The 12,585-nt window shown below is 37.8% G+C and overlaps 1 protein-coding gene across 1 annotated transcript in view; it reads right to left on the bottom strand.

The window, feature by feature from the left end:
• Positions 1–12,300, bottom strand: part of CRISPLD1 (cysteine rich secretory protein LCCL domain containing 1) — a gene marked incomplete at both ends in the record, with an annotated part of 39,493 nt that extends 27,193 nt beyond the window's left edge. The window contains one exon of the mRNA XM_084280101.1: positions 12,043–12,300. Coding sequence (XP_084136227.1) covers positions 12,043–12,300 — 258 coding nt within the window. The remainder of the gene's footprint in view (positions 1–12,042) is intronic.
• Positions 12,301–12,585: the final 285 nt, after the last annotated feature.

The following is a 12,585-nucleotide window of genomic DNA, read 5'->3' on the forward strand; positions in this document are numbered from 1 at the left end:
AGTATAAACTGGATTCTTTCCAGATAAAATGCCAGGACTTGTGCTCCAGGAGTGCATCGAACGCTTGGCATTTGTTTGTGGGTATCCAGTCCACACAGACTAGACCTAGTTAAAAATAAAAACCCCTGTAGAGAGTACGAATGTCAGGTCCTCAGCATGGATTCCTTAGCTCTACAAATTTGCTCCTGTAGCACCCCAACACTTGCCAACACAGACATTGCCTTCATCACTATCTTCTTAAAACCTATTCCACCATCAAAGACATTCGCACTGAAATGGCACTGTCAGCATTTCACAAATGTTCCACATATGCCAGACTAGCTGAGACTAACACCCAGGTGGCAGATCAGACTGAATGGTAGTAGCACCCACTGGCTCCAGCCTCTGACTCTTTTTCTACCCCAGGTTACCAGTTTTGCAGTAGGCATGTGTCATGCAATATGGATCTTCTGAATGCTTCTGGTTTCCAATGTATTACATTAAAATAAACCACAACTAACACCAGTTGAACTTTACAGACTGGAATACAAATTGTGACATTTAACCTCTGTCAACATGGGGTTCAAGTAGTGTGAAGATTGAAACCAATGTTCTGCTTAGGATAGAGCTGATGTTTTGGTGAGGATACCGCAGTTTAAACAACAATTCATCAACAGCCAAACTCATCACACAGGGTGGGATTAATGTCCCCTGAATTTAAACAGCCTCAAAGCAGATACTAACATCTAAGCTAATTATCTAAATTACCTTTGCAGTAACATAGACAAGTAAGCATCTATAGAGGGAGATAATTTTAGCTACCCACCTTTAACTGAGATAAACTGTGTGTTGAAAATTCTCATTTTTCTCTACTAATTATAACGCAGACAGACTCAAATGCAGACATCTACACCACAGACATCAAAAGCTTAGTGAGATCAATCCCACCGTTTGTGTTGTGTAAGTGTTAAATGAAAAGAGTACATTCCCACCCAAGGCAGACCAATATAAGTCAGTCCACCAATTATACCAACTGGTGTAGCAACAGGACTGGCAAGCCCAGTAGCCCAAAGAAATATTTTACATTATTTACAAATAGAAAAATAAAAACCAGTGATAGCATTTTAATAGGAGAGTTTCATATATGTAAGAAGGCTAAAAAAAATCATATGGGATGGGACTATATGGAAAGAAAACCAAGCTAAACTTTAAGCTCAGTAAAGATGGAAAAGTAAGTATAGTGGGCACCACTGAAAGTAAACATTTACCATGGCATAGTATAAATACCTCATTGCTGTATACATTCTAAATATAGGGAGAGAGTGGTAAAGTAAATACCACAGTACAGTATGGGTATTTATTTACATTTTAATAGAATCCACTGTATTATTTAAGACTAGTGACACTGAGAATGAAAAAAGAGAAAAAGACTAGTGACACTGAGAAGGAAAGATGAAACATAGAATCAGAAATGCCATGAACAAGTAAGCCAGAAATACAGATGAACAAATGCCAAACTAGAAATCCACTACATGTTACCAGCACAGAATGACAGAAATGTACAGCTGGAAATTACTTTAAGAGACTGATCCTGACAGTAGATTGTCTAGCCTCTTCTACTGAGCCAGAATCAAATAGATGTGTATTATGCACATTAAAAAAAAATTAAAACAAGTAATAGCAGTTTCAGAATAATATTTATCATAGTTTTCTTCTGGAGTTTTATGACTGGAGGAGTAAAGAGGATTTCCTTGGTATGCAATCTACACCTCCTACCCTGCAATGCTAGCTGATGTTTTATTGCCAACACTCTCTTTCCTGTAACAACTTTTATTTATTTCCCAGATTAAAAAAAAATCAGCTGCTTCATTCCTTCAATCTTCCCTGTAAATCACATATTCTGTGTTAATAATCAATCCCATTAATCTTATTCATTCACCCTAGAATGGCTAGACCATTCTTTAAAAATGACACAAACTGGACACTGCATTCCAGACAAGGTCTCACACGGAGAAATTTCCTTTCACATTGTTGACTCAATGCAGTTCTGTGCAACTCATCTTTTTATTGCCATGTTACCTCTACATTTTAGTGCTTGTATTTTACCTGCTTGATTTCTTCTAGCGTGCAGTTAAATTTAATCAGGTGGATTCTAGGTCATTACCTCTACCTGTCAAGTTCTTCTAATTTTGATCACATTCTCTAAAACAACCCCACCTGTCACATGCTAATGTATTTTGCAGTGTATTTTTTTTCCTCTCATATTAGTCATAACCTAAGTGCTTAACCAAAAAGGGACAGACTCTAACAGTATCAACACCTTCAATCTTCTGTCAGTTTAACAAGGAGCTTCTGTCAATTTTCACTTGCAAAAATGTTGGGATGGAGTCTGTCAATCCAGAGTCAAAAATATGACACCTGCTACTTCCCTCTGATACACTATGCTAGTTAATTACTAGGTAAAAAAAAAAACAACCAAGAAGTGGAACAGACTGGTTTGACATGAACTCTTCTTGGTGAACAGGTATCAGCAGTGTTCATCTGCTATGCCTGGGTGAGACATTTTCATCTCTATCAAGGCTGCTGAAGGAAGTCCTTGGAAATGGTTGGACTCAGTCTCAAAAGTCTTTTCCAGCCTAGTGATTCCGTGAAACTAGTAATATCTGAAGAGTGAGTAACTTGCACACAACTTGGATCTTTACCTTCAGGTGTTTGAGTCTGAAGAAAATGTGGCTTCTGTACTAGCCCAAAGTCCCTTTCATTATACATCAGAGTGACCGCAAAAACTCAGGAGTACTGAAACACCAGATGACTCTGCCTGAAAATACGAAAGCAACCATTCTAACTAGTAGTGATATATCCTTTAAGCACAAAGAAAGAGGATAGGTAAAAATGGTAAACTTTCCACTAGGAAGAAAGGCATCCATTTCCCGCTGGAGAGCTGCTGCCTGCCTGGAAGTGAAATGGTAAGGGCCTTCCATGCTACTATGTGGTAGACAAGAGTTTCCAGAGCTCTAAACTGGGCAGAGATCCCTGAAAAGACCTTGAGGTTCCAGCTAATCTTTTGAAAAAGGGTAAAAAACAGGAAAACTGTGGCTTTTACCTGGAAACAGGATAGTGGTACGAGGCCAAAAACATTTTTCCTGAACACTGAATAAATTGCACCAATATTTGCAATTATCTCCCAATTAGTTTCATAAGTTCAATCTTTTTGTGTTCAAAATGTAAAACCAGGAATAGGAATCAGCAGACATGACTAATCACATTTAATTCTGTGTGTACTCTATGTATGTTAAAAAAACCTTGCTAGAATATTCAGCTTTCCAATGTGTTCTGAAACAGTACTTTTACTTTGCTAGTTTTTTAAAGCAGTGCATAAAGACTTTCTATTAGAACATGGCTACAAATCCTAATTCACGTCTATATTCTGACATTAATGACAGGGAAGCAACAGTGTGAGAGCTGATCTTCATTTCTGCATTTTGTCTATTGTTCAAGGATGAATTACACACATTCATTACAAACAGTGTTCATAAGTATTTACAGCCAATTACAAATTGAGCAGAGCACAGGTCTGCACCTCCAATCCTAGTCAGGATTACCACAAGGAAGTACATGTAACTGATTGCTTTTTTACAGCAGTTTTAGAGATGCTACAGGATTTCCTGAACTTTGAACTGATTCTACAGTATCTCAAATATTTATGTGTTGCACTGAATGTTTGATTTTAAAAGATGACCACTGTGATCTGACATAAGCGAATTTAGCTTGCTGCTGCTCATATGTGACTTGGCACCACTGTTAGAAAGATGTTTAAATAAAATCTAAAAAGGAGTTGGAAAAATTATTGAAGGAGTTCCTCACCATTTGTTTGGGAATTCAGGACAAATAGATCATGATTTGTATCAAGCAGCCAAAGTTCTGGATTTAATGAGTGAAATAGGCTTAATTTAAGAGACTGTTACCTTCCTTCACAATAAAGTCTTCCTTTTCTATATAGAAAGAAGATAGTCTTCTTAATAAATCATAGTTTTCTAACTATGATAGTCACTCTACTTACGCCAAATCTAAGGTTGAGGACTATATTTATAGATTAACAGGATACATTCACATCTACCATTTCAGTGACGTTAAGAGATTACTTTTTTCTCTAAAGAAGATTACCAGGCAGATATGAAGATCACAGGCTACATGGAATTACTTGTATAAGCATATACTTTATATACCTTAAATCTCACTGGTTCTTTCACTGTTCAGGTCCTATTTTGTATTTAAGCTCTGATTCTGCTACTATTGATCAGTTTTTAATAATCCTTTTCATATGGGGGATGAAGAAGTTCTCTGACAGTAAAAAAAGATGAACAGTGTCTGTCCCATGTTGTTAATTATTTTATGTTGGGAAGGCTCCCATAAACTTTGAGACAGTGAGCCTTTCTGCTACTTTCCACTTTCAGTTTCTTTACTTGGAGTTGCTTAGTTGTTTTTGGCATTACATCAATAAAAGTCATACCATGGACTTACCCACTTGCTTTCTTGGCCACTTCACATTGCACAATCCTTTTCTAAAACTGCCAGAGAGAATAAGAGGATAAGTCAACGTCACTGTGTTCTTTGATGCAGTGTCAGTAGCCTTTGAGCACAGGCAAAGGAGCTGAAGCACTTCCACCAACCTTTGAAGTGGAGCAGAAAAGTGGAAAACCAGAAGGGAAAGCAGGCAGGTTCACTCTGAAAAGAGCTGCTCTGTTCTTGGCACCCAAAGTGCTCTCTGGCCACTTAAGGGATTCCACAAACCAAAGTCCTCTGCTTGAAAGGAATGGGAATTGTTTTTAACCAAGCATCCCTGAAGGACTTTGGCAAAATGCACAAGATCTACTGAACAGAGACATGAAAAAGTTTTGTCAGAAAGGTCTAGGAAATTTCACAGGGCACTGCTATTTAGCAGGAAAAAAAAAAAATCACCAAAATGTTTAAGTCCACTACAAGGCCTTCCTTTATGTTTCTTAATGCTGCTTCAGTTCTCCTAAGTACAACACAGATGAAAAATCTCAGCTGGAACATGACAGATACATATAGAGAGATAAACTGCCACATCCCGATTTACGCACATCACAGGATCTAAAAGCATCACATAATAGTCAAAAATTTGTTTCAATCCCTTAGCCACTATGATGACTTAAACAATGTTTTGCTATTCACCGAATCACAGAACTGTAGGGGTTGGAATGGACCTCAAGAGATCATCGAGTCCAACCCCCATTATTATCCATGCAAGTGCTCTGTCTACTAGTGTGAACTTGTGGGTTCACATGTCCAATGATCTGTATTTAAAAACAGTCAGAATTTGCCTGAAGAAAAAATAAGAAAAATCTAAATGAGAAATATTTACAGTCATTCTTATTTTCCTTCTAAAGAAGAAAATCATGGAGTTACTGAAATGGAGAAGCAAACGTCCTAAAAAATAAAGCCTCACAGAAGTCACGAGTCAGTTAAGGTTTTGAAAGGAATTATATGGTATCAGCACTTCCAACATAATGCTATCAAGGTTTTCAAACTAAGACCTTCAGAGTCTTACAACACAAACAAAGCAAGGAACAGGCTTTGCAATGACATCCCTAGAATTTATTGGCAGGATCTGGCCAAAAGAAGACTAAAAATAATTAAGTAAAGACTTCCCCTCGAGGACACTGATGTTCTCCAATTACAGTAATTACAAAATGCAGTGTGTGGCTAGGTGCCAAGAAATGCCAGGTTGAAACACACTGCTATCTCTCAAGCTGGGAACCTCAACACTTTTCAGTACAGCAAAGGCAAATGCATGAAATAAGGATCTCATATGAGCTATTTATTCATTTATTTGAGAAAAACACATAAAAATCAAGGAATGAAAACCAAAAGAACAGTTTGAAATAGAATGGATTATAAATTTAATCAAAACTGCTTCTGGAAATTTCATTCTTGGTAGGTCCTTTTATTTTGCAGAGTACAACTGTTTGAATATAAAGAAACTAACAACTTCCACTATCCAAATAACAATGAAGTGTCGGACATGAAAACCATGAAAAAAACCCTCAATTTTCATTAATATGTTCAGATTTATTGAGGTGCAATGTTGCCAGTGAAAAAACTTTTTGCAAATTCAGCCCAAGATACACAAATAATGCTTAGGAAAAAAAAAAGGATCAAGGGAACCAAGTAGGGTTACAGTGCCTAAACCAAGTTTTTCAAGTTTTAACATCACTTTACAATCTAGTAAGATTTATTAATAATGCAATAAAACTCCCTTTATAACAAGATCGCAAAGAATAAGGCCTTCCTCATCAATCCAGTCTGAACAACTACCCAAGGTACTGATTTCCCAATGTGGTCACACTCTCTTGTATGATACTTATTCAAGGCAATCTGTCAAATAATGGCTTTAACGACAGAAAGCCCATATTGACATATATATATTGCCATATATATACATTGGCAAGTCCACGACAAAGCATGGTGGTTGCCATTTTTGTCCTACAGGCTAGGTCTTTGCCAAGGGATGCTGGGCAAGCACAACTAGCTGCAGCACAGCAGAGGAACAGGGAGGGAGACCAGAGCAGCCACAGAGCAGCAGAGCCACAACAGCACACTGCTCCGGTCAGAGCGACTACTGCCAGCTGCAGTTGCCTTCAGTTTCCAAGACTAGTTTAGCTATCTTTTCCATATAGATGTACCCCAAGTATGTACATGGTGTGAAGTCCACGCTGGTGTCAATGGCCCAGGATGGGAAACGTTGAAAGCACAAGATTCTGTGCACCACTCTGCTAAGCACATTTTGGGTGCTTTGGAAGGGCAGCAGGGAAACGTCATCCCCCTCTCCTCTCTTTCCACGACTGTAAAATTCTTGTGCTCACCAAAAAGAAAATGTTCCCTACTACTTTTTTTAACCAGGAAACATAGCACATGCCAGGATAAACATATATACAATATGCTTTAGCCATACATTTTCATAACAAACTGTTCATAACCTCAAGACAGGTTATTTTTTTTTCATTTTAATTGAAGTCATAATGTTGACAATTCAAAAACTCTCTCAGCATTGAAGGAAGAGGTCTAGGAAAGAATGATCTAACATGCAGTCATAAGGTCCTATAAGGCCACTGCAGAGGAGTTAAGGGAGTTTGTTGGACTGCTGTTCCCTACAGAGGAGCTTATGCAGGTTGTCATGCCAGAATCCTTCTATACAGAGAAACAGAAAGCAAGTTGGAGGATCCATACCAAACTTAAGAAACTTTAGATGAAATTGAAAGTAGTAACAGTATCAAATTTCCAGGACCAGAGGACCAGGCAGTATCCTGCAAGAATCTGGAAGAACTTGATCATGAAACTTTGGAATTACTGGCTGGTACACAACCTCTCTTAAAATGACCTCATTACCACAGTAACAAAAAACCAGCACATGGATGTTAATATTTTAAAAGTCTTTCAATAGATCTTGAGAAACTGCAAACTAAAAACTGACTTCCCTTGGGATGATTTCATAAGACAAGTTAAGAACCATATAAAATATATGGGTAATATAAATTCCTCTCAAACATTAGACTTTCAAGGTGTCAACATGAGTTAAGTGCAGTTAAGCTTTCTACAAAGTTTCTAAGTTATTTAAAAATTAATAAATTAATAAAATTTAACTATCATGAGATAAAGAAAAAAAGTGATAAAAGACAGGAAACAGATTTAAGAATATGAAATATTCGTATATTGCAAGATGTGTCCACGATCCTCTGCCTTCTTCACAATAGCCCAGGAAAAGGGAATGCAACATAGAATTAACTACTAAAGCTAGTTAAAAACCAAATAGGAAAATAAAAGATAGAGATCACTAAAATGATTGGAAGACAAAATGATAGGTAACATTCAGTGTGAACACACACAAAATAATGAGCACATTCCTGGAGATTACAGCCAACTGTACAAATACTGTAGGATATTAAATAACCTCTTAGCCAAGAGAAGAGATGTTGGAGTCACTGCGAATAGCTCTATGAAAATGTCAGCTTTAGTTTAGCCACAGTCAAAAAGTAAAAGTATGTTAGAAACTACTACAAAGGAAAAAAAAAAAGTACAACTATATCAGCCTGCAGTATGCCAAGTACATGGAGTTGGACTCTTCAGCTGGAAAAGATGTGACCACTAAGGAAATTATTATTTCTCACAATAAAGAACAAGGCATCAAATAACACGTATAAAGCTTACTTTTTCACACAGTCTATAATTAAAATTATAGAGCAACTTGATGCCATGGATACAGAGAATACAAATGGACTCAAGAGCACTGAGATTCATAAAAAATTCCATTTAAGACTACTAGATAGACACAAAAAGTACAAGAGCAGAATTAGGAAGTCCCTAAGCTGCTCTTTGCTGGAAGCTGGGGGGTATCATTGCAGAAGTTGCTACGTTCACATGCTCTAGTCTTATCCTCTTGCCTTAGGAATCCATTACTGCTCACCACCAGAGCCACAGTACTTGGGAAGATGAACTTTTCATCTGGTAAGTTCAACCAGACAACCATGAGAATGTTCTGTTCATTAGACGTACACACTGTGAACCTTACTGCAGGTAGTAACGTTAGGTCTCTGAACTATGACAGCCCAGTGCCCTTTTTCTTTCGCAAGGCATAAGGGGACAGCATACAGATGTACAGAAAATCAGTACTTAAACCTTTTTGTTTTCCTTTTTAAAAAAAAAAAAAAATTAGAACCAAGATCTTAAATGCTGGAGACCATCCTCTAAAGCTTTCCTCTTCTGCTCAACTTAAACCAAAGTGTGTGAGTTCTCTCAAAGGTAAGGCTGAACTTTGCAAGTAAGGCATAGAACCAGGAGCTCCTACCCAAAGGATGGTTCTTCATCCTCAGCTATCCCACCCACCTTCACCAGCACTGGTACTCATCTGAGTACGCCACGAAGGGAGCCAGTTTCATGACTCAGAATGGAAAAAATAAAAGAAAGATAATTAAAAAAAAAATCTGATTCTTTAAGTAGTTGGATCAGTCATCATCAACTGATACATGGCAGTGGCAGGAGCAGGACAGAGACTTCTCAGCCAGAGCCACCAGCTAGGTTAGCTTAAGTTGTGACACGCCAACAGTACAACAGCATGCACACCCTGCATACCTTCTCACAACACTAAGCACTCTGAGATCTTAAAACTTGTCAACCATACGTGACACTTATAGGGAGACGGGTGTGCCAGAGAGGCACCTGGGCCTTGATCACCTCCATCTGGATTCAGTAAGACGTAAAACATCACTTCCACAAGCAGAGCCAGCTCTATTTACGAGGAAAAGTTTTAGCAGTACACCAGGCAACTTTCACTGACATGACTGTGCCCATAGTGGGAAACTTTTTTGTTAGCATGTCTGTACTAGTAAGTCACCCCAAAAGTAGAGAAGAATATTTCAGCTGTAGTTACCTAGCTCATTAAATACCAATAAAATATTTAGAGGGACTGTTTCCCTAAACTAGAGCACTGGGACTCACCTTTCATAAGACCCAGTGTATCACATTGCAAGGATTTTGGTTTTTAGTGGTATGGATCGATCTGCTGAAAGTTTTCTTTTTTTTAATTTAACATCCCCATTTATATCCATCCTTTATTTTACAAAAAACCACTAATTCTATCAATACGTAAGTATTTGAATGTTTGGTCATTCACAAAACTGATCCAGAGGTCTGTGAAGACCCTTAGAAAACTGTATCTAAAAGTGCTTATTTCTTTATCTAGAAAAGTGGAACTTGTCCATCGTACTACTAATAACCACTTAGAAAAATAAAGTGACTATGAAGTGTCAAAGCAGGCATTTGTTTTCATTAAAAGAAAAAAAAGCATAACAGTAATAGTTCTACAGCTGTATCTGTCAGAAGTTTTGACATGAGAGAATGGAATTTGCCTCTACAATTTATTTCTTACATGTTATTATCTATTATGTCATTAAAGAATAAAACAGCCCTGATTTCTTTATGACACCTCATATAGAAAAGGTGGACAATCACACAACAGAAACTACATCATAAAAATATATGTGCAATCAGAAATCCCATCATTTACTCCTTCTGTTCAAGCAGCCAATACTGACTCCCACCCGCTTCCTCCACGTACAAACTCCCTTCCCATTCACTCCCAGTTTCAGACTTTGTAAATAACCTCTCAGAAGATTTCTGTGTTCCTAACCTCCCTACATAAACCCCTCTATACCAATTTTTCTCTGCCTAGTCACAGTTCTCACCCTAACCACATCTATTCATCAAATGTTCCTTCCAACTATGCAATTGGTTTCTCAACACCTTCTTGACCAGACTCTCAGCCTCTCTCCACGCACTTCTCATGGGTTCCCATCCCTGAAGCCATGCCTGTGACCAGACTCTTTACACTGACCCTTTGCATTCACAAATTCCAAGCTCTTAGTCCCCGATTCCCTTGGATACTATGCTGAAACTGAATCCCACTCTCTTGAAAGCTGCTGCCCCGTTCTGAACAGTGGGACATAGAAACCTTTCCTTGACATTAAAATTGGGTAATCTCTTTTCCATGCTACTGTACTCTGGGTCAAGGGTCACTGGGAAGCAGAGAAAAGACAACAACAACAAAACTGGTTCCAGATGTAGACCTAACATAAAGTCTAGGCTAAAGTGTGTGTATTGCAGGAGGAATCTTTGAAGAATACAGCTGTCAAAAAATCTAACTCCAATGAATACACAGAATTTTTTCTTTCCAAGATATATGACAAAGGCAAATGCAGAATGGCATTAGGAATGGGAAAAGGCACGTAACTACAAAAAGGCTGGACAGCTTTTTCTGAAGTTTTCCAGAAAGAAAAGAAGTTACTGGGAATTAAAAGGTAACCTATATTATAACAAGGTCTGAAAAAGTCACAACAGACAATGAAGAGTAAGAAAACTGGAACTGACAAGGCTAAAGAGCTTTCAGATACTATTGTCCCTTTGTTTGGAAGTTACATGTGGTAACTAATTCTCTGATGGCTCTTAGTCTAATATAGTAACACTCATCTAGGTACACTTAAGTTGAGACCTTGATTGATAGTTTATGCAAGCATGGATTCTCCAGGACACATAAATGCACAGTTAAACCAGATCTCCAAGGTGAGAGATATCACTCCAAACTGGGAAAGAGATCTACATCTTGAGAAGTATTAATGTGATCCTTTACCATAACCTTACAATGGAAAACATCAGGAAACCTGTGGAGTATTTTAGCAACCTATGGTAATATTATTTCTCTGGTGCCTGGACAGATAATTAATACACAGCGTGAACACACAATAAAGATTCAAGCTTTTCTGTACAAACAAGAATACAGAAGTTGTCCATTCTAGTCAGACCTCAGGACTTCTAAAAAGGTCTAATGACCTGGATTGATCTAATTAGCAAGGAAAGAAAGAGTTAGCCCTGAACTATGGCATAAAATCAAAGTTCAAAAACATGGGAGATTTAAGTCTACTAGTAGCAAACCAAATATAGAGGTTTCTTAGGGGAAAAACACAAACAGAAATTATGCATTATATTATTAATCTGTTAAACACAGGAACATGCAGGACTCCAGTCCAGTAACACATGCCAACTTAAATAGATTTTCTTGTTATGGGACCTTCATTTTGCTCAGAAATTCCATCCAACCTAGAAGCACGGGAGAGAATTTATGTTATTTTGAATGTTTCTAGTTCAGAATTCTGTTTAAATGGTAACTTCTTAGGCCACAATCAGCTATTCTGAGTAATGCAATTTTGGAAATTGGCCTCTAACACCGAGGAATTGACACCTAAATTCAGTGGAGTTGTAAGAATTTTAACTCATTAATATCAGTAGAATATGGCACTTGATCCACAAACAGACTTTTTTGTCTCACAATTCACTCAGTACAAACAGACAAAAAAACTCAAACAAACAAGTAACAAGCGCTTTGAATGAGAAAAAAAAGCAAGCTAAGACTAAAAGTATGCTGGTTTATAAAGAGACAGTAACTATTCTAAGAACATTTCTTTCTGCGTGTCGCTATCAGTTTTTCCTTACCATATATTCCATATTGGAAGCTGGTGGATACACCTGACCCCGTAATTTATTATGAAGATCCAAGATACTTTGCATATCACTGTCTGTGATAGCCCTTTTCCCTCTCTGCTTGGCGATCCACCACTCACCATCTTCATCCATGTACTTTTCCAAAAGTTCCTCTAAGAGCGTGGCATTGGGGAGAACCATTGCGGAAACTGCTTGAGCTATGAATAGCAAGGTAGTTACTCTGAACCACTCCTGTACTACATACTTCATGATGAATGATCTCAGAATGCTCGGGAGTTAGCTCCAAGACAGTCTTTCTTCCAGGTGTGTTGGCTGCAAACGCACAAGAGAGAGCAATGCAATTAGGAAGTACTGGCCTGTATGAACTTACTAAGCAACAAAAGGCGTAGTTTGTACAGAGTTTGCCACTGTTGTTTTCAGGGGAGAAACCAGGATGCTACTTTTTTTTATTATTATTCTTAAGTACACACTGTTGATTTGGGAGTATAGCTTATCTGTAACCTTATGAACTTCAGTTTGTTCAAGTGGTTTTAG

This window comes from Gallinula chloropus (genome assembly GCF_964237585.1).
Source record: "Gallinula chloropus genome assembly, chromosome: 2".
In the NCBI taxonomy this organism is placed as follows: domain Eukaryota; kingdom Metazoa; phylum Chordata; class Aves; order Gruiformes; family Rallidae; genus Gallinula; species Gallinula chloropus.